Here is a 25563-nt window from a genome sequence, read left to right as displayed (position 1 = left end):
ATAATTTTACCAAACCATTAAATTTTAATAATTGTCACTATTCATTTATTATGTTAAATATGAGGCTATTCTAAGAGTTTGTCCCACAAATATTTGTTTAACATTTAAATTTTTATTTACTCAATTAATTGCATATATTACAAATAAAGCATTTACTATCACACAGTAATCATAATGGGGAAGAGCTTATAATTATATTGTTTACATATTTATGCATGTAAATCTTTGATTAGTAATTAGAGTACTACTATGCGAGTACATTGTTTAAATTTTCAAATGGAATGTACTTGAATATCAGTGTCATTTGACAAAGTTAACCATAATATTGTAATGATTAAATGTTTTGTACACATGTTGTCTTTGCTATTTAATTTTTGTTTAGTACATAATTTCCATCTGAATTTTAAGCAATAGTACATTGTGTGTAAAATGATCACTTTAGGTAATAGAATGTATTATGATTGAAAGAATATTCTGAGATTAGCAAGTGTTGTGTATGTGTGTAATTTATTTTGCTTAAGTCTAATACCTTAAATATCTTATACATATGCTTTAAAAATTTTGTTAAAACAACTGTGTATGTACAATGTTGTCAGTATGTAGATCTTTTTGAATATTATGACTAAACAACAAAATATTCACCTTAACAATAGAACTTAGTGTGAGACTGTGAATAACTATTTCTTAGTTTACAACATATAACAGTAAAATATATTCACAGCCAGTAGTATACATCAATTACATTGAAATTAGAAATAGAAGAAGTGAATTTGTTCTCAATACATTTTACATTGTCTTCTTTAAAGAATCTTTTCTTGATAATAAAAATTATCTTTCAAACAATAGTATCCACTACCTACTTACAAAAGAAGAATTTGGACTAAAAACAAGAAAACGTGAATGAAGTAGCGCCGTAAATGTCGTTGTTTCATGTAAAAATTATGTCATATAAACGTGTATAATATTTTTAACTAAAGTACGAAATAAATATTATTTTTAAAAAGTAAAATATATATACATTCATAGGAATGTTGATGGCATGAGGTACATTATTTCTTACTAAATCTATAATGTTTTCTTTATAATCACTATACGTTACCATCTTTTATAAATAACATTATAGTATGTTCTACAATAGCATATAATGTTCACTCAGAATGATAAATCTGTAATATTTTGCTACTATAGGAATTAGTGTTAACATAACACTTCTTCTTCAATTACATGGAACGTTTTCCAAACCAATAAATGTCATCCATTTCTTTTTAACTAAGTGAACAACACAAATTCTTTCCTTATTAAATGCAAAATTTCTTTCTTTTTGATTCTCTCTATTGAATGTAATGATGCACATCATTTTTAATTTAAATACTTCATATTGCTTTTTGTGCTAATATAAATATATGTATGTATGTCAACAACAATCACATTGAGTTAATAAAATTTATATGGACATCAATGTTAAAAGATTTTCGAATATGCACACATTCGGAAAAGAAACATCAACACAAGACTCTATAAAAATTAAGACGAATGCAAACACAAATTGCGTGAAAATTGTGTGTACTCAAAAATTTATACATACACCTGAAAATGATTGTGTTTAGCAATATAACATTTTATACATTGTTATGGTATCGTTTGTGTTAATTTCATTTCTTTCCTTTTTAATAAATATCGAATAGATTATTTTGTGGATTGTTCAATAACAAATAAAATTGACACATTGTTGGTACATAACAATTAAATAAATATCTGTTTCGCACAAATACAATGTTTATACAGACATGAAAAATATTGTTTGTTATGTATAGTGCCTCTAATATTCGTAAATACTTTCTATAACAATGTGATTAAGCAAATATGCAACTGTATCTACTATAAACCTCTCTTTACAAGTGATAACGTATCTCTTCACTATGACCATTGATACATTTGTATTATAGCTAAGTGAAAGCAAATATTTTTCAATTTTAATTCTTAAATTTCAAGCATAAATAAATTATGCAAGTGAGACGCTAATTTATTATTGAAGATTAATGAGTTGAAAACAAGAAAGAGTTGATTTTAGAAAATGTATGTTAATAATATCATTTTTTTCAGTGTGTCAAAAGTATAGAATTTTTAACAAGATAAAAGTATAAAATTAAAAAAAAAAGATCTAATAATTTACACTGCACTAAACATAAGTGCTTGTACATTGGAACATAAAATAATTATTAGATATTTCTGCGGCCAGCGCTTATAAGTTAGTATAGTCAAATAGGTCTACAGGATATCCCAATATTGTTTCTTATTTTCATATTTGTATTTGATGTTCAGGTATTAATTTCATTTGCACAGAAATGGAAATCCCTTCCTTTGGTTTTTGGGAACCCACGTTGTTGATGTTACAACGCAAATGGACAGCTGATTCGGCGCATTTTTTGTTACATACCTCTATAGAATGTATATAGTACGTACGTATTTCAGTAAAAATCTAACTACTAGTTTAAAAGAATTTCAACAGTGATGATTAAAAATTAATTGTGCTGATTAGAAACTATTTCAATTTTTAATTGATAAATGTGAAGTAAATGTCATCAAAGAATTAACAATGAATATAGAAAATATAAGTACGATAGTCTTTAAAGGTATTTAACATGCATTAGTTTCGAATAATGATGCGCTTACAAGTTAATGTACTCGATCGACTGACCACTTGCGTTGACTACGGTTCATTTTCTCAAACTATCCTTACTACTTGCTCGGCTAGTTGAAGCTGGGCTAGATTCACCAGGACCACCAGCACCTCCTGTATCTCCATTGATACTGGATCCAGCAAGAGATGCTGTTGGCGTCACTGGAGCTGAACGTCTTTTCACTTTAGTTAAAGCTTTATCTAATCGTTGTATAAACATATCCACGTCCGATCTCTTCATTCCCAAAGCAGCAGCAGCAGTCAAATATGGTACTGGATAATTACTATTGTGAGCCCCCCAACCTAAATATAATGTTATATGATCAATTGTCAAGTTATTTAATAAAATATATAGAAAGTTTGAATACAGACCTTCAAATTTATGCGAACCAACATGTCTACATTCTACACCTGTTATTACTCTTGTACCACTAACATTCCGAAGGAATAATATTGAACGTAACATATGAATTTGTTGAAAACCATTATGGTGATTTAAGAATTGAAGGGTCATTCCCACCGATATTGGATTCCCTTTAGTATCCAACAATCTCTCATCATACTTGGCTGCCAATTTTCCAAGTTCATCTTTCAAGTATGAATACATTTCTTTCCGTTGTGCTATTAATTGTTTGTAGCCAGACATTCCTAAGCTTAACAGTGTTATCATTACATCCATAATCGAGCTAGCGCTTGCACGACCAGGATACATTGTTGATGTGCGATCTAATAACTTTTTATCGAATGAACCAATGATTGCACCACCGACTGGTACCAGAAAATTCTTATCTGTGCTTTGAACGAAAGCGTCGACACGACCTTTTCGTGACGCTTCTTGTATAAGATGCATACACCTTGTACTTTGTAATCTTCAAATAATAAGACACAATGTAATATTCACATAAATATAGTGCTTCAAACATAAAATTATACACATATCTGTAACTTCAATATTTACCCGTATGCATTATTTACTAAATGGGGAATATTATATTGAGTACATAGCATTGCGATAGAGTCGATAGAGTCACATGATCTAGGTGCGAAACAACTGGTCGTTGTAAGGACACAAGCAATGCTTTCACCTAAAGCTGCCATTTGAGATTCGAGTCTTTGCATATCTGTTTTCACTTCATCACCAACTATTTTTGTTTCGATAACAATTGGCTCTAACCCAGCTGTATATATTGACTTGAAACTTGATTTTTGATCAATTCTAGACCACAGAACATACTTTGCTCTTGGCCTATCTTGTTTAAATGTTAACATACATAATACCAAGCTCATTCCTGTAGCCATTGGTGATAAAAAACAGCCTGCTATACTTTTCACACCTAGAATACAAAAAAAATGTTTTGTAATGTAGTAATACATTACATATAATTAAAATTAAGCAATCAAGAGTCATTGCTCTTACCCATATACCGAAATACTTCAAGCACCAAAGCATTTGTTAATTTATACATTAAACTACTTCCAGCAGCCTTCGGTTGTACCTCTTCTAAATCGCTTGATCTACCTATACCATGCCCCATTCGATAATGCCGTTTTGCAACAATATTTGATATAATTCTAGCTTCACGTTCTCCAACGCTACAATTAGAAGGGAAATTGTTGCTATCCATTTGGGATAGATCTGAGAGAAATGCTTCTATGGTGGTATCATCCCAACCTTCTTCTGGCCAGTTTTGCTAGTATAAAAAAATGCATGATTAGTAAATTTAATTAACAACTTCTGCTATCATTATTATAAAGTTATCATGAGATCTTACATGTTCAATGAACTGTCTAATAAGATTTTCCCGTGCTTTTTTTGCATTTAGACCTTGTTGTACATAAAGCGAAGGAATAAGCTTCTCTGCTAGACTGAATGCCTGATTATTCATCTTCTCGAATTACCCAATTCTTCAAAATATTTAGGCCACAAATCTTAGGAAGCTTGATGCTTTAGCACACGATTGCTTTTAATAATTCATGTGCAATTATTAGAACAATTTTTGTAACCACAGTTATCTAATATTTAATGCATATTATATAACATAAAATAGACGATATATATGTATAGATGTAATGTAATATCATATGCTGTTAAATGGTTTAAATACATTCAATACAATATATCATCTCTTAAGTGGCATAAAAAATGGAAAATGTATGTTGCAAAATAAAACACAATATTTGGAAATATTTAAAATTATTTATAACAATAATTATAATACAAACAATACTGTGAACAAGTGTAACATTGTGGAATATAAAATAATATAAAATTAAATCAAGTAACAAGAAAGCAGCGAGAAAATAATGAGTAGACTGCGGATTTTATGCATTTTTCATATGACTTGTATTGGTATTCAATCTCGAATAAAAAAAAAACTAAATTTTGAGTATACCTATGTAATATCTGTTTAAAGAAAAATCGAAATTTGCGTAAAGACCCGTAATCTACTTACAAAATGTAGCGTACATACTACGAAGTAACAACACAGATGTCTTCCGGTCATTAAAAAGTATTCAGTACAATTGAACAAAAGCGATGCGAAACGATTGTAAAGGTTATGTGTGTTTGTATCGTTTAAATAACGATAATTAAGTGCAGAAAGAAAATAAAAGAAAAGATAAGAAAACAAAGATTTCTGTCACAATAAAAATCACGATCGAATCAGTGGTGAAAAATAAAGACACTCTGTTCAGTTTCAAGTAATAATAGCGTCACGGGGTGGTCCAAAGCGTTGGAGAGTGAAAAATGGGTTGGGCTACGATGAGATTTGAGTGGCGGTGCATCTAGGATCATGCACTACCTGACACATTCCCAAACAGTCGTCCGAGCCGTGATTCGATGCGTTCTATGTTCTGCGTTCTTGTGTTCAACGAAACCGAGCGAGCACGCAGACGGCTCGCTGCGTGGTCATCCGGGTAAACTTCGACGGACACCACAGGGCTGTTAGGTTATGTCGCGTCGAGGTCACCTAAATCGGATTAATTTTACGCAATACAGAGGATGCAACGTAATTGTTTGGCCACGGGGGCCTCGGGACTGCGTCTCGGAGTGTCGTCGGTCACACGATGTGCACCGCGGACGCGTGGAGAATCGCGAAATTCCTTCGATACGGAATTTTACCTCGAATTATGGCGATCAGACGACAGCGGACGGACGGGTTAAGCACGGCGCTACGAACGAATTTGTCCGCCGCCTTTACAGGTCCAAGTGACACGCGTGCGATTGGCAACTCAACTGTCCGGCAGGTGCATCATTTACTGATAATTACCCTCTTCCTTCCTTGCATTGAAATCACCGATCATCCATAAGCTGATACCAATCATGGATGTGTCCGTAATGCAGAATCAGCAATTTTTAAGTATGTCATGTGTACCTATTCTATAACACTTTTATATTCGTTAACCCATTAACACCTGTACTCCCATTTTTATCATTGTCCTCTTTCAACAGTTTTTTACTCTACATTTTAATCTCAATACATACATCATTGTTTCTATGCTTAGCCCACTTTATTTCTTCTCTTTTTTTCCTCTTGATTTTGTTTTTGTTACGAAACCAAAAACAAATAAAATAATATTAGTAAATTCGGGTGTTAGTGGGTTAAATTTTTAGCTCATACTTGTTCTTATTTTCTATTACCATCTTTTGTAATCACTGGCGTAAACATATATCGTCGTTTGAACGTATAATTTGAAACGCAGTTAACAATCATTCAATATATGTGCGTTTATTGCACATATAGTTACACACACATATATGTACATAGATAGAATTTATTTAATTCTCCGCGATGAATTCATTTTACGTACTATATTGTCATAATAATTGTTTCCATTTAATTATCGCATTTACTAATTTCCGATTGTACGGTATTATACGTTTAAGTGCTTCTTAATTATTCAAACGTTTTATTAAGGTTTGTTCCGTCGTCACGAAATTAGACAAACATGTCAATTTCGTGCTTGTATATTTCAAGTTTTTCGTATCGTACAATATGTCACATTCATAAAGTACGGGCTGTCAGACGCGTGTTACGTAATCACTTGCTCTGAATTGCATACATCTGCAGAAACAAACTAATTGTTATGGATGGTTTATTTTGGGACAACAAACGGTATAATTACTTGTCTTTTAAACTTATCCAGCACAATTTGTTTGCTAAACTTCGTAGCATTATGGCAATGTAAATATTGCATTTCGAAAATATCTGTTCATTCTACTATAAACCATGAACTATATGGAATTACTACGGAGAATAAAGCGAATGGTAGATATATACAAAATTCACAGTCTATTTATCTAGTTATCAATCAAAGTTATCATCACTTGAGTTGATACGAGTCAATTTTCGCGCCACGGAAGTTTCAATAGTTTCGAACCACATAGGAACACTTCGATTTTCTATATTGGTATACTTGCGCGGAGGTCAACGCGATTCAGTGAACTGACCTCACAGTGCGTGGTGCGGTTTTCATTGCATTGCGAATTGCGAGGCAGTGTGGAATTAGTGCTCAAATGACAGGTCGTCGTGTCGTGTGTCGGTGTTTAACCTATATTATTCTGACAGAAATAATATTTTGAGTCGTATTCGGACTTCTGTGAATCGTCGAATGTATATTTTCTTAAGAAATCACAGCCTTGTAAGTAGAATGACAAAAGAAAGTATTCGTGTACCAATGCTTTCAGCTGCTGTTACTATTTTCGTCATAACAATCAAACACTATCCGTGTTCGATTCTTTAGATTTTGCAAACTGTTTGGATTTCTACAAACATACCAACCAACATTAAGAATTCCTTATTTAATTGATAGAAAACCATGGGACAGGGTATTTGAACACTCGTTTACTTTCATTGATATTTTCTTATAATACAACAATGGAAAGCTCAAGAATGCAGTCTCGTTGCATAGCCCTTAAATTTGTTGTCATTGTTATAAATTAATCGGCATTCCTTGTTAAATACCAATTGGATACAAAGAAAGTTAATTTTCTTAACTTTATGGTAGCTATGCAGATCTCGATTGTCTTTTACTTGTTTTCTTCCATTGGTGTACAAATTGATAAGCGTTATCGAAGATAAATCTGCGATATAAACGGACACACGTTCTGTATTTGATGAACTTTTGATTTATCAATTTTACGACATGTTCATTCGACTGATTTTGTCTGCATCGTAACATTCGGTGATAATTGGGCTGCGGAGTTTCACGGGAAATTATTAATATTATTATTATTATTATTATTGTTAACTAAAGCACGGGACTTGAAATGTTTTAACAGGAACGCGCACTTGTTTTGCAATTAATCGATTAATTGACGGCTTTTTCGTTTTTATTGTTACTGTTATAGTCAGCCATGGAATTGGAAAATTGCAACTCGCATGGCGATCATGAAAACGGACTCAATACTCCCCTGCACGAAAATGATCCCAGCGGAACAAGAAAATACTATCGACAAGCCAGTCAAAGGTAAGTGAATTTTCTTTCAAATATTCAAATTATGATCTGCAATAATTTGTTACACGATATATTGTAACTTGAATCTGATTACTGAATGCTTCTTACATTCATTTGTAATTAATGCCAAAGGAAATGAAATTGTCGTGTATCTTCCCTGAATATCATCATAGAGCCAATTGCAATTACGATTATGATTATTTGCGATAAATGAACAAAATTATTGATGGATCATCTTTACTGGAAATAACTAATTTATGACAGTAATAATAACGGTGGCAAAATATGCGATCTCGCAAAGTTTATCTTACGACTAAATAATGGTTGCCATTTTAATTAGATCGTTTAAATATATTGCACAGAAACTTGTCGAGTGGTTAATTATCGATCGCGTCGAGATTGTTTGCTTGAGATTACCTCAAAGTTTGAAGTCAGGAATCTTACATATCGTTACGGTTATAATTGTCGTTATTGATTATACGAAGCGCACTACGATAATCGATAAAACAACTCGAAGGGAGAATCATGAAAAAAAATGATTGGTGCAACATGCAATTAGTCCGCGAACGATTATTTCACGAATCATAGAGTCAATTACTGACGACAGTATTCAAGAAAATGTGCGTACGTTTATTGATAATAGCCTGCTGCCTGCAGATGTACCGCACAGCAAGCGACTACATTTTCGATGATATTATTCATAAGATGTTCAAGGCCAGCCGAAACCTCCTACGCACTGTCAGAAGCGGCACGTTCACATGCACGAAAATAACTTGTTCAACTTAACATTAGAACTACCGAATTGGTGGAAATGACTAATTTTTGCTATCCGGTTTCGCAGTCATTCGAGTCGTGAAAATATTCTCTGCTGGACATTGCTCGTTTTGACGTTGCGCGTCCAGTATATTGTTTAAATTATCGAACATTTGATTAGCTTGACAGCAACTGGCCACGGTGTTGTTGTTATTATTATTATTTCGACACTGTCAAGATTACGTTCAGGTTTAAAATCATAATCTCTATCGTAATAGAAAATACGAATACGTTTGCTGACCTGCTGAAAAATTTGCCTCCGACTCACAGCTTACAATTAGAGCTTGCAGCTTGCAACTCTTCTCCCGCAGAAGAGATTACCTACGCCCACGGCTTATCGATTCGCTGCGGGGATCCGGTTCCAAATTTCTCCTTATTTCCTCTGTATTTCATCCGCATTTCCTCCGAACACGCAAAAGAAAAAACGTTGAGAATCGTTACGCAATGACGACCACCGCGCATTACCTAACAAAAGTTCAAACATATTCACAATATGTCGTCGGAAACTTTGTCGACCAAAGGAAAACAATTTCGATTTTTGTTTCTTGGTCTTTATTTTTGATTCTTGCTTTCTGTTCACCCACTGGTAAAGTATTTAGAAACAATATAGGTCGGTGTTAGGCGATGATTAAAAATCATTCAGAATTTTTTTGTTTACACGGTATAAGAATACAACAAGGCACTACTTGCAAGATGCACTACTGATCGCATCAAGTCCCCCCCCCCACTGTTATTGTACGGTAGAACGTAGTTGTCTCTTTCTTTCATCTCTGACGACATTGCCATCGCTCTGTGTATTTTTCCTTCCTGCCTATTATCATCACACGAATGACCCCTGCAACCTTCTTATCTTTGTTGCTATTCCGGCCAAGTATTTGCCAAGTATTGTGTCGGCTACGAGCGAAGCAGCCCAAAATCTTCATTAGCAATCGATCACTACGTCGTCACTGTTCGCATCGCCGTGCCGCACGGAAAAGGCGCAAAAGTGTGAGACATCATCTCGGACCAGTGATCGTTATCAAGTTCTCCCAACTGCTTTACGATGAGCCGCCGAAATGTGGACGCGCTCGCGTCACTAATCAAGACCGGTAATTTTTCTTTAACATAGAACGTAAAACATTGAAAATAGGTGATAAAGTACGGATAATATTAAAAAGGTTCACGTCGAAGCGCGTTATTTTTGCACAACTATGTGTCATTTTTTGTCTAGACGTATTTCCACCATATGCTACTGTTTACTTATTTACTATTTTTTCCATTCTATAATCTTTATCTACATTTGATCTTTTTTCCCGTTCGTTTATCATTTTTACGGAAAAGTGAATTCCAGGTCGTTGTTTAAGGTCGAACGATGTACAAATTAGCAAAAATAAGTAGAGAGAACTGCGCCTTGTTATCATGATACATTATTAGTTGAATCGCTTCGCCTTCGCTCGGCACGTCTTCCGGTTGGCACCAGCGTGCCTGGACAGGTCAGTAATCATGAAATTGAAATGTTGTTGAAAGCAGGCTGGAAAATTCAATTCTCGGATGAGCCGAACATCTTCCTTGGGGAGTCGTTTCGCCCGTCGATGTTCGGTTTTGATTCGAATGCCGGGATCAGGTTGACCAGGAACGATCGTAGCGAGCAGGACCTGGATTGCTACAACGAGGGCGACAGACAGGGTACACGAACCGATAAACGCGAGTTAGGTCACAGGTAATTTCTTTTACTTGTAGTTTTTTTGTTTTTCACGATTATTGCCGATTTCCGCTGTTCCGTGTAAAAAGACGTGGACAAAAATTGTTTTTGTCCACGGAAAATGAACCTGCTCCGGGACAGAAACTCGTAATTGGCTGACCTCCTTGGAAGGGATTCGTGCGAAGTAGCTCGGCAAAATAAAAAGGAAATTAAGTGCCCGGCCGTCAACGTGAAATGCGGCGTTCTATAACAGAGCGTGCCTCGAGAACGTAGGAAATCGCTGAAGAAGAATAGGATAACGGTATCTGATCGGGGAAAAAACGAAACGAAGGAAAGATGCGCCGGAAAGATTCGGATTTCTTTGTTCTATATCTGTTGCCCATTTGCTCGATAATAACGTGGGCGTACAACGTTGCGCGTGTGCGCAACTAGATCCGCCTTTGCACATCGCATCGAATACAGAGTATACAGCGACGCTTCAAAATAAACCGTTGGAAAAGTGATGCACAACTTTTTATTTCGTTTCGTTATTTTTAAAAAAAAAAAAAAAAAACGGGATTTGTTGTTCTCGAAGCGGCTCGTAGAACCACACGATTTACCACTTAACGTTTACTCCTTCTATTCTATTCTCGACGATTGTTAGCACCGAAAGACAGACTCCCGATAACGAAGCCAGAAATAAACGGCACCGTATCGCCTTGAATACGGACGAAAACACTAAACACGTTGCAACATACGGAATGTTGCAACTAGCAACTGTCCTGCGGCAATCTGTCCCGACCTCGGCGCGTCGTTCGCCGCGCTGCGTGCGACGTGCACCATGCGTTTTCAGGAAGACAGATTATTTTTCAGCGACAGCGACGCGTTCGCACCGCGCCTCGCATCTCTCTGGAAATCCACCGCATTGATTTCCCCGAACGCTCGCTCACGGATTAATAGTGCCTTTTACGCGAACCGGTTTACTTGGATTACTCAGTTTATACGAATACAATGATGTTCCACCTAGCGTACTTCGTCGAGCGTTTCTCTCGAACTCGTTCCTCTTCCTAGAATCGTCGATCTATATCGGACCACAGCTTCTCCCTTTCTGAATTACACCCTCGTTAATCCTTTCTTTACTTAGATTACATTAACTCGTTCGTTAACACATCCCGTGCCACGTGTACCACTGGTAGTACACGCTTAAATAGCTTATTCAATGCGTTAAAAAAATATTTTACGACAAGTTAGAATCCAAGAAATAATTTTCACCAAAAGAATAGATCCCTAATGAGTCCGTTTCATAGTTACATTGACAATAATTGATAAATAAACGTAATATATTGATTTTTAAAGCTTCAATTGACCAGAATAAAGAGTCGACTAAATACAGCTCGACACGGAACGTGTTAAATAGATAAATCCTTTTCTAGATACCTTTTTTTACACAGATACTTTTTTCTGTAGAATTTGTATCATTTTAAACTGCATTTTCAAGTTGATGAATGTTTCATGCTTCAACCATAGGAGCCGTGCGAATGTATCTCGATCTAGTATCTTGGTAAACCTGGCCAGACAGTGATTTTACACATAAAAGAAAGAAAGAATAATATTTTTTCACTTATTGTTTCGTTTTTGAGAAAGCCTAGCTGGAAGATGCGACAATTTCGCGTGGCGTGTAGTACAGCGAGAAGTAGAATTTATCTGTCACAAACCGATTTATCACCGTAGAGACAACCAAAGAAAGAAAAAGGTCGAAGCGCCGAGAGCACGTGCCGAATCGTTCGTAGTCACTTTAAAGGACGAGACACCAGATTCTGGCACTATCCACCGTTATCCATCGTTTCCTTGAAATGCAGATATCATTCGCTTTTGTCATCAGTTGATTCGTCCGGCACTGTCTGTGCAATGGGAACACGCTTCGGTACAAAGTTCGGAATCGTGGCGACGACACAGCCAGATGTATTTGGTTTACTTTGACGCTTAAGACTCGAAAACAACAGGCGGGAAGTGTAACATGGCAGGACGACGAGGATGCGGCACGGTGAACCCCTGTCGCTTAAGCGCGTAGGGGAAACGTATCAATGTCTGAAACGCGTCACGTTCCACCATATATCGTCCCGAGTGGATATGACGTATTCAGAGTCTCTCATCCGTAGATCTGTCTTCTAGCGTGCACGTCAATGGATCGGATCGATGCGTGGGTCTTCTGTTGCGAGCGACTGTGCCACGTCATTTGGCCAAATACATTGTTGTACATATTGTCGCGAACAATTATCGGAATATCGAGTTTTCACGAGATAAAAAGGCATATACGATGCTCTTATAGTTCGTACGATTTCTCCAGTTGCCGGATTAACGCATCATGGACCGTAACCTGCGACAACGTAACGAAACTTGGAAGTGATTACAAACTAATTGTTAGTTGATATCGGAAGGCTATCGATACAATTCTATGACTAGACAGAACAAAAAATTGGGTTATAGAGGATTGGAGAAACTGTTGCAAGAACGATGGGAGCAACTTATTCTGGTCACTGGCAGAAAACCCTGGCAATATGTCTGATAGGTATTAATTGTGCTGTCGCAACGTGGACACGTGTCGTTCGTCAGTGTCATCGGGTGCATCGAACAAAACGAAATGCGGCGGGGAACTGCCTACTTGGTTCAGTTCAGAAATTAATTTGAACGGATCAGGGTATTTGGTCGTGTAGTTTCTCGTTGCTGCTGCTGCATCTCAATTTTCGGGTTACCCCCATTTTAGACGAAGCCTCGAGTAACAGAAATTTCGTTGACGCACGTTCTCGTCTCGACCATAATTCGACGATTGCTCATAGTTCCTTATCTCGCATCGCGACTACAGATTAGAACACTACCGCGATTCCTTATCGCCGTTCCTTTGTCCTGGATACCTCCACTTTCTGTATCACAATTTTCAGAATTTTGTTAAACCTACAAATGGATTCTGTACCTGGAACGAAGCTGTTAAGCAATTACAAATTGCAAATAGAAATAGCAAACTCGTTGCCAAAACCGTCGGCGTTACGCTCTTTGAAAAATTCATAATTGCGTTACCCGCGCGACCGACAAGCTCTTGACGCCTGACACTTGACATCAGCAATGCGAAACGTTCAGAACAGTTAGATTGTAAAAACAATGCCAAGAAAGAAAAAGACAATGTGTGTAAGTTTCGTTACACAATGTTGGCAGTGCACCGTTGACCTGTACCGTACACAACGCGTGTACATGTAACAAACAATATTTTTCTTCGCGATGCTTTGCCTCCCGAGGCAGAGGCGATCCTAGTTAAAGCTCTCCTTTGTATCGAACTGCCGCCGACATCTGAAACTGAAACTGAAGCTGTAGCTGAAGATGAAACTGAAACCGAAATCGAAACTGAAACGCAAACGATTCTCGCTTGTTCCTTTGCTATCGCAACACTGTATGTAAACACTTAAATACATGCGCAGCAAATAGTCGGAGTGAAAGTGCAGAGAACGCATGCCTTGGCGCCTTAGCCGCAGATTCGTGTTTAGGCGTACATCCTCGCTCGATGCTTGACCGACTTAACCAAAAGTCGATATCGCGAACAGGAGGCGAAAGAAGCCCTGGGTTAGGTGTTAGGGCGATTTAAACTACGGCCCGAAATAATAGCGCAGACGGCGCATCCAGAAACAGAATAGACGCTATCCGTCTTTTCATCTTTTCATCTTTCCATCCATTGTTGATCACTGCTATCCGAGGTCGGAATACTTTTGCCTAAAATCTCGAAACGGATTCATATCGATAACATCATAATATTCCACTTGTCTGACGAAAAGGCTTTCCTAGTTACAGCGTTTCTCAATCGTGATAATGAATCGCCGCGATGTACATTATCTACATACGTTCGACAATCGTCAAAACTTTCCGAGTCTCTGCGACCTGCGATTTCGTAACTTGCTTCATCGGATCGAAACTTTAAGGAATATCACCGCCGTTGCATCGCGTCGAAAGGTCGAATTTGGCGGTTCTAATTTTAGCTGGTTAAAGCAGGTAGTTTCCGTGTACTACATATATGAATCGCGATTACCAAGGTGACGTTGGTTCAGCTTGTGTACACGCGGCAACTGTGCCCACACTGTGCATGATTTCTTTCAACGTTGTTCAAACTGGAGCCGTTGCACGTGCGACCCCGCGTTTCAAGTATAATTGATGTCCTCGCGCACGGCGAAAAAGAGGTACACGCAATTCCTGATCTCATTATATTGTTAAGCCTTTACGCTTTTAGTTCTTTATTTCTTTATTTTGATCTGTATATATCCGATAGTATCGTACTGTCGAATGATTACACTGTTTTATATTAAGAGAAAATAAGCATAGTAATGTCGGTAATGCCCGCGTTTCGACGAAAAGTGACTGACGCAATTTCAATGGTCGTTTCATGCATAGATTAAGCCAAGCATCGGTCGGGAACCGGGATTTTTCTCTGAACCGAACTGTTGCGAGACTCGCCGAGTTCGTTGCCATTATAAACTGTTCGATGTAATTCCTGTTTCGTGACTTCGTGACCGAGACACCTTTTATTCAGGTTTTATCCAAGAAGTTACTTTGTCAACGGAAGGTTATCTAGCGCAATAAGTAGATAAGTGCACGATACGTCTGTTTGCCGAGCCGTTGCACGCAACCTATTCACGGGACAAAGGTATTGTTCATGAAACGGTTAGCCCTTGCGGCGACGTTCGAACAAATGAATAATCGTGCGGCAATTATCCCACCCGTGAATGTCAGGCAATACTTTCGCGTCGCGTCGCTGGGATTTGTTGCAACGCGCGTTCGCAACGAGAATCGCTGCTCGTTCCAGCGTGTGTGCCGCTTCCGAGTCGCTTTTCGAAAATGGAAACAATACCGCCGCTGGTAAAACCGTTATTGTGTAATCACGATAAATGGCAGTTCATAGTTCATCGGTGGTGCGAACTATGCCAGTCTTATTCGCTTTCGATTTACATATTTCCAAACCGAAACTGTTAAGTAATAGAGGAGGCATGAGAAGGCAAGAGAAGACTTATGTTATACATATGTACATTAATTAATGTTACGTATTAATAGTCGTTATATACTTTGTGTTAGAACACAAGTATCTGAAAAGAAAACCGTTCGACTCGAATTCTAGACGAGTGTCTATAACGATAAGAACGATTTTCCGAATACCTATTTATTGTTAATATGTGTCGATCTATACCCGGAAGATGATTACTCATATCGATACGTATTAGCCGAGTAGTCGAGTACTCGGTAAGTCAAGGATCAGTTGACGTTTGATCATCGCGCGGATCACATCGTATGTATCTGTCGCGCGATTTTCTTGTGTATCCGATAGGTGTCTTTCGATTGGCAATCACGAAATTCTTGCCTCCCGTCTGTAACAACTCTATCTACATTTTATAGCAAGTGCGGTGGCCTGCTATGATCCCCGATAGTTGTTTCTTGTGACTGGTAGATAAATAAAAATTTATATAATTTCTGATTAACAGGCAAGTAAAACTGGTCGTCGATTACGTAAATTCGATATTTTACTGATGATTGTTCACCAAAAAACGCCATCTTCGTGATAACTTTCGGTTGCGTGATAATTTACATTTCTTGAGTGTGAAGATCACAGCGTCGCGTAGTTGCAAATACTTTCACCGTCCAAGAACGGTATAATAAATAATTGTTTGATCGCGATTTTGCACGATTGCTACGATCGATGAAAAAATTCTGGCAAAATAGAAATTCTGTTACGCTTTCCTCGGCATCGTGTTTCGAACGTAATTGCCGGAGGCCCGCGTAATTTCAATCATGAAACCGAAAAATAGATTCTTCGGTGAAGTTAATTTCATCCGAATGGAACAACGTTGTTTTATAAGCCGTAAAGTCAATGTTAAATATTTGAACGAAGTAGAACTTTCGATCGTGTTCGTGAGATAAATTGGTGGAGATAATGTGACTAAATAGCACCCGTGGAACGTGGGATAGCTTCTTTGTAGATACTGCCTCCTTGTGACAGACTTCCCGTCTACCCAATGACATTGACCTTCGCAGCTTTTATTCACTCGTTAACAGAGCCCCCTACTTTTTTCTGAGCTGTACAGAATTTAGCTATATAGCTATCGACGGGAAAATTGTAGAACACAATTTGAACAGTAAAGTCTATTGCTAACTGCGCGACGCGGCGTGTCACGAACATTCGTGTCCAATGTGCAACACGGGTAGCGTTAACCGCATCGCCCACCGTAGAAAATTCCAACGAATTTCTTATGACACTGTATCGCTTTCACTCGGATCGCATAACAATTTTCGTGTGCTGATTAGCATCGGATCAATTTTACCGAACATTTTGTTTTTATCGATTCACCTGACAGGGGCTCGCACGTGTCGATCGCACAGGGTGACTGATGATTGTTTGAAAATAGTGAAAATTGTGAAAAATGTTGCTGAAGGATGCAAGTGACGCCGTATCGGCTGAGAATCTCGCGTACTCGCGATGCTGTGTCCAAAACGAGTAAGTTTCCCACCCTCGTATCGTTCATTGCCGTTTCACATTATTCGTCGTTCGCATAAATTCTACTTGACCAATAAATTACCGCCAGCTTCCTATTCACGATTTGTAAACGAATGTTATGTCATTCTTGAACACCTATCTCGCCCACTGACTTAATCTTGCCATCAAAGTCAGATAATTATTCTGTTCAATAAATACCACCTGCTTTGTGTTTCAATAAACAATAGATGGTTTTTGTAGATTTTTTTTGTGACGTCCAATTGATTACTGGTACAATGGCATTGATATTGGATAATGTTATCTAACAGATTATTGATCAAGTTATAAATTCGCGAATTGATATCGGTAGCTGTAGGCGTTGATTGTAACCTGATGGCTAATATGGCTATACGAAAGATAGTTTGTTGATTCGCCAATAAGAAGATCAAAGGATCAATTAATAGTCGCATATGAACAAGTTTCTGATTAAAATAATGACGAAGCAGATTCAATTGTCTTCTCGTAGCGCAAAGAAATTAGTGTCCATTACAATTATATTAAACTTGACACTGTAGGTCGGATACGAATCAATGTACTGTGACAACTACACACTCACGGAAATTTGAAATGCAGTATAACCTTCTTAAAATTTGAATAAATGACTTTTAGATCATAGAGGAAATAATCTGTTAAACAATGACTGTAATACCTTTCCAAATTTTCATCCAAAGACATTCAGGTCATTTGTTCCAGTTTTTAAAAAGTTAGCTTTTCAAATATCTTCACAATTATTTTTTTATGTAACTGATTCTACTATTGCTATTCATATCATTGAACATAGCCACTATTTTTAAGATACATACAAATTTAGAGATTACACAAAAATGAACATATCGCGATGCGAGAAATTTAAGTTAGCGTTGAATTTATCAGAATGCAGACGAAGAATTGTTGTGTGAATTGCCAGTATCGCCACCAAGCTAAATCAATAATAACAATTGAAACATAACCGTTAAACTTGGAATTTTCGTTTTAATCTTGTCTGAATAATTTGTTCGTTCGTTCGAAAGAAGAATGTCTTCTAAAGATACTCTGACTACGCTTCGACGAATCAGCGATTCCGAAATTATGAGGCTACCGCACATATCTGTAATTGCACAAGAAGATTCGGTACCTGACATTTTTACAAAGGCTAGAAGCATTGCCGTAAACAGGTTCGAGTTCGAAAGGATCGTGGATTCAACGAAACCCGAATATTCTGAGATACTCTGAAATATCCTTTGGATGTGAATATGTATGTGTATTTGCGTAATTTGCTTTTGTTTCAGAATTTTTGTCAACCGTAGTCTCCATTTAGAAAACATCAAGTTCTATGGCTTCGATATGGATTACACGTTGGCAGGTAACTCGCCTCAAAATTGAAGGGCGTCACGTTATTCGCGTACTAAAATACATAATATAAAATAAGGAGTGTAGAAAATTGCAATCGACGTTTTAAATGTTGTAGAATACAAATCGCCACAGTACGAACAATTGGGTTTTACGTTATTGAAGGATCGTCTCGTGTCGTTGGGATATCCGCAAGAAATCAAGGCGTTCGAATACGACCCTAGTTTCCCAGTGCGAGGGTTATGGTTCGACACGCTTTACGGAAATCTTCTCAAAGTGGACGCCTATGGAAACATCTTAGTCTGCGTCCACGGTTTCGAGTTTTTGAAACAGTAATTATTACGTCCTTGTTAATAATATTTTGATATATCCAAGATTTGAGTCACGATACCGTGGAAACTGGAATTACTACAAGTAATTTTCAACTAGCGTGGCGAGGGAACTGTAGCCGAATAGACTGTATCCAACTTTATTTTCGTCACGCCTCCCATCACTCCATTAGAGTACTTCAAGTACAAGTAAAACTTAGCAGCAGCGCAATTATTTCAGACAGAGTTTCTTCTTTTCTCTCTTCCTTTTGCAATGTTCCAGTTCACAAGTATACGAGCTTTATCCAAACAAATTTTTACAATTGGACGAGTCCAGGGTATACGTGCTCAACACACTGTTCAATCTTCCCGAAACGTATCTACTAGCGTGCCTAATCGACTTTTTTACCAATTCACCGCAATACACGCGAGAGAAGACGGGAGTGAAAGAGGGGGAACTGACAATGAGTTTCAAGAGCATATTCCAGGACGTTCGAAACGCGGTCGACTGGATACATCTCCACGGTGACCTCAAGTCGAAAACTATCGAAAACTTGGACGAGTACGTGAAAAAGGACGAGAGGTTGCCAATGTTCCTCAACAGGATCAGAGAAAGTGGGGCGAGGATATTCCTGTTAACGAATAGCGATTACGTTTTTACCGATAAGATTATGACTTATCTGTTTGACTTTCCGCATGGAGCGAAAGTACGTGGTCACATAGATCGTTGTACAGATTTCATCAACAAAATCATGTTACCAAGATTTAAGATTCTTTCCTTCTTTGTAGCCCGATGAACCGCATCGGAATTGGAAAACCTATTTCGATACTATCGTGGTTGATGCTAGGAAACCGTTGTTCTTTGGCGAGGGTACGATTTTGCGACAAGTAGATACGAAAACTGGTGCATTGAAGCTTGGAACACACAAGGGCCCGCTTCATACGGGTACGTCGATATGCTTGGCTATGATTAACAAATAATGATTGAAATAATTGGTTATGGTAGTAAGAAAATGGTTTTCTTTGAACACAGGGGAAGTCTATTCGGGAGGTTCGTGCGACGTTTTCACCGAGCTGATAGGAGCGAAAGGCAAAGATGTATTATACGTCGGTGATCATATTTTTGGTGATATTTTGAAGAGTAAAAAGATCAGAGGATGGAGAACATTTTTAATAGTGCCTGAATTAGTTCAAGAGCTTCACGTCTGGACAGACAAATGTCAATTGTTTGCTGAATTACAGAATCTAGACGTTATGTTGGGGGAAATGTATAAGTGAGTCTCAAAATCGGCAAAATGTGCGAATGTTGTATATGTAGTAAGTGCTATATGCATTTTATTCTAATTCTATGATATACTGAATTTCTTTATATTTTCTCTGTGTTTAGAAATTTAGATAGCAGCACAAAAGAAAAACCCGACATTTCTAAGCTCCGAGCGTCTATAAGAGATGTTACGCACAAAATGGATTTGTCTTACGGCATGATGGGTTCTCTATTTCGGAGCGGAAGTAGACAAACCTTCTTTAGTAGTCAAGTAGTTAGGTATGCTGACCTTTATGCAGCAACGTTCTTGAACCTGATTTATTATCCGTTTTCGTACATGTTCAGAGCACCCGCTATGTTGGTAAGTGAAAAATCGGCTTGTTCTTATCATTGATTTTCTAATTGATTTCAAACTGATTCATTTCTTTTCAGATGCCCCACGAAAGCACCGTAGCTCACGAGCAGAGATTCGTAATGGAAACACCAATGATCAGTCGATCCCGAACTTTTAAACTCAACGATGAAGAAGAAGAACCAACCAAACCATCTGTAAGTATCAACCACATATTTGTTGTTTCGTTTTACAAAATTCTTATTATTACTGTTTTATATGCAATGACCAGAAGACGTTGTACGTGGAGTGTTCGAACAATCAAATTCCGCACGCAAGGCCTGAAACTCCGCGTAATGTAACGCATACACATGACGAAGACTGTAGCGATGAAGACAGCGATTCTCAGAAGCAGGCGAATCATGTAAGATCATGCTCAACCCATGCTAATTGTAAATGAATATTTCTTGTTTCTTTTATTTTATTTTCTTCCATCGCCATTTCATTACTGTTACGTTTCGTTCTTACACTTTTTAATAATTCAATCATATTATTAAAGGATTTTATACGACCCTGCTACGTAAACGGAGTACTCTAAGATCTTTATCGGATTTATTGAATGATACGCTATACTTCATTCCCGCATCTATTCAACTATTGTATAACTTTACTAGAACACATTCGGCACGGTTTTCCTACAACGTGCCCTCTACATTTTGAGGTCTTTATCAGAGTCATTGATATATTTCAGAAAATCTAGGAATATGTGACTTCTCTAATTAAAGTTGCTTTGGTTACATCCTTATATTTGATATTGCTTCATTCGCAATATATCAATCTTATACATATTGTTTTTGTGATCACGACACTATCGTTACTACAACAATTCCAAAAACTAATGCAATATATATATAGATGTTACTATATATATAATATTCAAACTGAATTTATAGTGATTTGAAATGGCTCTTAAAGTTGCAAGTTTATGAATTATTGCAAACAACTGTATATTATTAGAGTGCATGTTAATCTACAGTCCTTGTTGATTTAGATCTATATTTATTCGAATTGAAATTCAATTGAAATTGTACAGGTTGTATACAAATTTATCTTCGATAAGATAATTTAGTGATTCTTGTATACGTTAATAAATTATTATTTTTATTATTTGCAAATGTCTATATTAAGAATATTATAATATATCATCATAATATTATTAATATACATGTGCAAAATATACATTAATTAACGATGAGGGCAAGATAATATGCAAAACGTATTAGTTGTTAATGCTTTCGTATTAATCAATACTAGTTCTTTTTTAAATGACAGACAATAGAAGCAATACTCGATTGCTCATTAAAGATAGAGTAATATTCTTTGATTATGTTATTTTTAGATGTACATGTTTCTCGCACAATTGAGATTCTCTTAGAAATATTTTTTCCATTGTTAAAGAAATCACTCAGCTAGACATTTGCAACTGCGTGCCGTACGTTTTTGTATAATTAGACTCATGCAACACATTGTAAGTTGTTACAAACATTATATAAGAATACTAAATGTTATAAACATTGAGGATAGAGTAAGTTTGAGTATTAGGCTAGTCTTTTTACACGAAGTTTTAGCTTATTGACGTGATGAGAGTAAGAACGTAGAATTAAGTTAAAGAGAAAAACCAATCAAATTGTTATCATTGTTATATGAATTGCATGAAGAATGCATAAAACATGTGCTCTTATTCAACTATATGTATGATTAATTCGTATCGACTAGCTAACAATATAAGATCTTGTTATTATGACAAGATATTTTGCATGAGGAAGCAATTAGTGGGTCTTGTAAAAATACAGACAATATACAATTTTTGTATAATTTTATTTATAAATGAGATAAACAAGGTAATAAATTCGTTGTTCAGAAAAATGCAATTAAAATAATCGCATCTCACGAGTAGGTAAGCTAAAAGTTTCCTTTATTTTTCAAAGTGTGTATATATACATATATTATGAAGGTTGTTGAAGATTCTGGACTACAGTAAAATAAGTAAATAGTTGTATTTATTTATTGTAAAATATACATCGAAGTATATTTGTTGGCTGGTGCTAGTTTTTTTTTCCACACGATAAGGATTTCGTTTCTCTTGAAGATGCGAGCATACATGAACGGGAATTACTCTTCGTGTAAGCATTGAACAAATGTGAATATTAAGCCTTGTTACCATATGGCATAATGGTAAAATATGATTCATGTATCAATTAAAATAAATATACAACGATTATAATTGTTACATTTATTTAAACATGACTAGTGTTATATGTAAAAATTGTTATATTCTTTAACAGCATTATTAATAAACAATGTTTTGACTTTACTAATATTAATAGGTATTGCATAAACTAAAACATTTTGTTACATTAGCAGATCTGCTAAGTACTCTTCAAACTCCTCTTCCCTGGTCTTTTCCGAGCAGTCTGCTGGTTTCTCTTTCCAAATTGTTGATTCATCTTTTTCTGCTGGAGTGACAGATTCCTCAGTGTTACTTGTGCAGTTGTCATCTTCGATCTTAATAGTTACAGCAGATGTACTCGGTATATCGGTCTGCGCTTCTAGATTTTTTCCCAATCTTTTCAATGCTTTGTGTTTCTTTACTTCCTGTTTTTGCGATCGATAATTTAATTTTTTTGAACATTCGGTGCATAATCCTTAAATTACACATGAAAATAGATAGATTAAACAGATAAACATAAATCAAATAATACAAATGAGTATTGCTTACTTAATTTCACAAGAGCATTTTTTTTCTCCCCATGTTCTACATAGCCAAAGTTTACCTCCCAAGATCTAAGATCTTCATTTGCGTTGCATCTTTTGTTTCCACATTCAAATTGGCCTTTTCCAACTATTACTTCCTTTTCTGTTCTCCATCTTAAGGCAACCTGTTAGATGTTGATCTTTAAAATAGGCTGACATCCAATTAATTACTTAACAAATGTAACAACCACATACCTTGTTTTGCTTGTAATATAATAAGTCGGCAATACAGTATTCTTTAAACAATTTATCATAATACTTTTTAGCCAAGCGTGCACCCCATGTGTCTGGCTCATCATTATCCTGATCCCAAAGAAATTTATGGTTTTCTTTAATGACGTCATGGTCTGTCTTATCTCGGGACCTCGAAACACAGGCCGAAACGTCAAGAGCTGCTCGTTTTAAGGTTCACAAAGTTATCATTTTTCTCCGTTGTTTACGAATAATGATAATTATTTATAAAAGGATTTTCTTGTAGACAATTACTCGATTAATGATTATTAGGTTATGAAAAGAAACTTTCGTTGGTTAACCCATAAGTATATATTCCGATACGGTAACGAAGAATAGTATAAGTGCAAGAAAATGTAGAGTGGTATTGAAAAATACCAAACATACCAACAAATTTATCTTAAATCAATTAGAAAATTTGACATACGTGTCGCGTTTTAAAGATGATATGGACCCTCCGTGCAGTGTCAAATAATCATTTATAAGTTTCTTGTGTCTGTCGTAAGCAGACAGATAAGCATACGCCGGAAACATTTCCTCTTGTCGAAGTAATATCACAATTTTCTGTACTTTTGCGATTCAATATAATTAATTGGAGTATTAATTGGAATGCATACATACAACAAAATTGATCGACGTGGATTCAACTCAACGCAACGAATATCCATACAAAATGTATGTATTCGTTTACATCACACAGTTGTCTGTTATATGGATACTATTTGTCTACAACTTTTTAAACAACAGTTTAAACTACTTATATATAGTATAAAATTCCCATTGATTCCCATCAATTCCCATCGTTTACACCAGAGACAATAAGTGACGTCCATAAACTACGGAACTACAAAACGAGGGGCTGTTCCATAGACAAATATACATAGCATGCTCGTGAAGAACGTGGCGCGCGAAATTACAAAATCAAGTAAAGTGTGCGCAACCAATGACAAGCTAATGTCTGTAAATTCATATTGAATTTAATTCTTCAATTTTATAAATTCTTAAATTTTACCGGAAAAATATAATCGTAATGTTTATTCTAAAATATTTTTTTTTCATTTAGTTATTGTGCAAATGTGTGATGCATATACATATGCACATATGTATGTACAGTAATGGGTTTTACTCCTGACACTTCGAGGTCGCAGCTCGATCCGTTAGCGAGGTTTAATATACAAATTTTCTTTGCTGTGATTGGTTGACAATTTACTCATGAGACAGTATTGTCCTCACAGACAAAGAAAAAGAGAGAAAATAACGAGTAAACGCGAGGGCATGAAATCAGCCTAACTACATATGGAACAAGTCACACTGATGAACAATGTAACTTGTCTTGCGCTACCGTGCTTGGGATCTACTCTTTTCGCGCATACGGGAACACGGCGCGAAATTCGATTTTATCAAAATATTTCCAGGAACGTATTTATCTCAAAGTACATTGAAAAGCTTACTTAAATATACTGGTCGTAACAGATTTAATTTATTTGAAAGTTGAAGCTCCCTTACAAATGGAATTTCATGACGCGTGCATTACGTGATGCGCCAATCGCACGAATATACAGAAGGGTGAAGCCGCAAGCACGGCAAAAGAAAGAAGTTAGATTTCTCTCCATATGCACAACCACACACAGAATCTGATGGTTATCGTTCTGTTTCTCTCTATTGTATCTCGTTCTTTTTCTACTGTACTTGCGTGAAGCTGAATGTGCAGTAAACTGGCGGGGATGTGCGAGATAGCTTAGGGAGCATGAAAAGGAGTAGGATCCATTACTGCAGAAGCGGTTATTTCAGTTGAAATTTTCACATTTGTGTTTTTGTCGTATTCTGTATAATAGTATATAAGATGTCCGATACTGAAAATGTACGACGATCGTCCAGAATACAAGCTCGTATTAAAGGTATTGACAAAAAAAATTTAAAAGTCCAAAAATCTGAAATATATACGTAATAAAAGTACGCAACCGCATTTTATTTCAAATTCTTTTAAGTTTACATTTATTAAAGTGTTGATTTCTTTTGTTACAGAACGAGAACCTACAAAATATGATTTGGATGAAAATCAAGATGCATTTGTTGTATTGAGGAAGGAATTAAATGATATTGAAGGAACAATT

The 25563-nt window shown here is 36.4% G+C and overlaps 3 protein-coding genes across 14 annotated transcripts; 1 reads left to right on the top strand and 2 right to left on the bottom strand.

The window, feature by feature from the left end:
• Window positions 1-113: 113 nt before the first annotated feature.
• Window positions 114-5908, bottom strand: Secs (Sec synthetase). Of its 2 annotated transcripts, none has more exons than XM_078176595.1 (6): window positions 5802-5908; window positions 4453-4641; window positions 4098-4371; window positions 3639-4014; window positions 3053-3549; window positions 114-2983 (listed from the first exon to the last, which is right to left on the bottom strand). In XM_078176595.1, the coding sequence occupies exons 2-6, from the start codon at window positions 4564-4566 to the stop codon at window positions 2718-2720; spliced, it is 1527 nt and encodes a 508-aa protein (XP_078032721.1). In that variant the 5' UTR covers window positions 4567-4641; window positions 5802-5908; the 3' UTR covers window positions 114-2717. The 2 variants fall into 2 exon arrangements, with proteins under 2 accessions (XP_078032721.1, XP_078032720.1); XM_078176594.1 differs by lacking the exon at window positions 5802-5908 and adding an exon at window positions 5482-5619.
• Nt5b (5' nucleotidase B) lies at window positions 5747-25555 on the top strand. Of its 11 annotated transcripts, none has more exons than XM_078176587.1 (12): window positions 5792-5926; window positions 8031-8149; window positions 10460-10649; window positions 18441-18514; window positions 18620-18833; window positions 19093-19516; window positions 19599-19755; window positions 19843-20083; window positions 20197-20434; window positions 20506-20622; window positions 20697-20828; window positions 25475-25555. In XM_078176587.1, the coding sequence occupies exons 2-12, from the start codon at window positions 8062-8064 to the stop codon at window positions 25529-25531; spliced, it is 1932 nt and encodes a 643-aa protein (XP_078032713.1). In that variant the 5' UTR covers window positions 5792-5926; window positions 8031-8061; the 3' UTR covers window positions 25532-25555. The 11 variants fall into 11 exon arrangements, with proteins under 11 accessions (XP_078032710.1, XP_078032709.1, XP_078032711.1 ...); XM_078176588.1 differs by having other exon boundaries at window positions 5901-6039; XM_078176586.1 differs by lacking the exon at window positions 5792-5926 and adding an exon at window positions 7180-7321.
• LOC144467683 (protein FRA10AC1 homolog) lies at window positions 22718-24280 on the bottom strand. The gene is made up of 4 exons (XM_078176598.1): window positions 23877-24280; window positions 23414-23582; window positions 23184-23343; window positions 22718-23109 (listed from the first exon to the last, which is right to left on the bottom strand). Exons 1-4 carry the CDS (start codon window positions 23981-23983, stop codon window positions 22817-22819), a joined length of 729 nt encoding a protein of 242 aa, XP_078032724.1. The 5' UTR covers window positions 23984-24280; the 3' UTR covers window positions 22718-22816.
• Window positions 25556-25563: the final 8 nt, after the last annotated feature.

Source organism: Augochlora pura, chromosome 3 (assembly GCF_028453695.1).
Source record: "Augochlora pura isolate Apur16 chromosome 3, APUR_v2.2.1, whole genome shotgun sequence".
NCBI lineage: Eukaryota > Metazoa > Arthropoda > Insecta > Hymenoptera > Halictidae > Augochlora > Augochlora pura.
The sequence above is the reverse complement of the archived record's forward strand: the minus strand, read 5'-3'. Positions and strand labels throughout refer to the sequence as shown.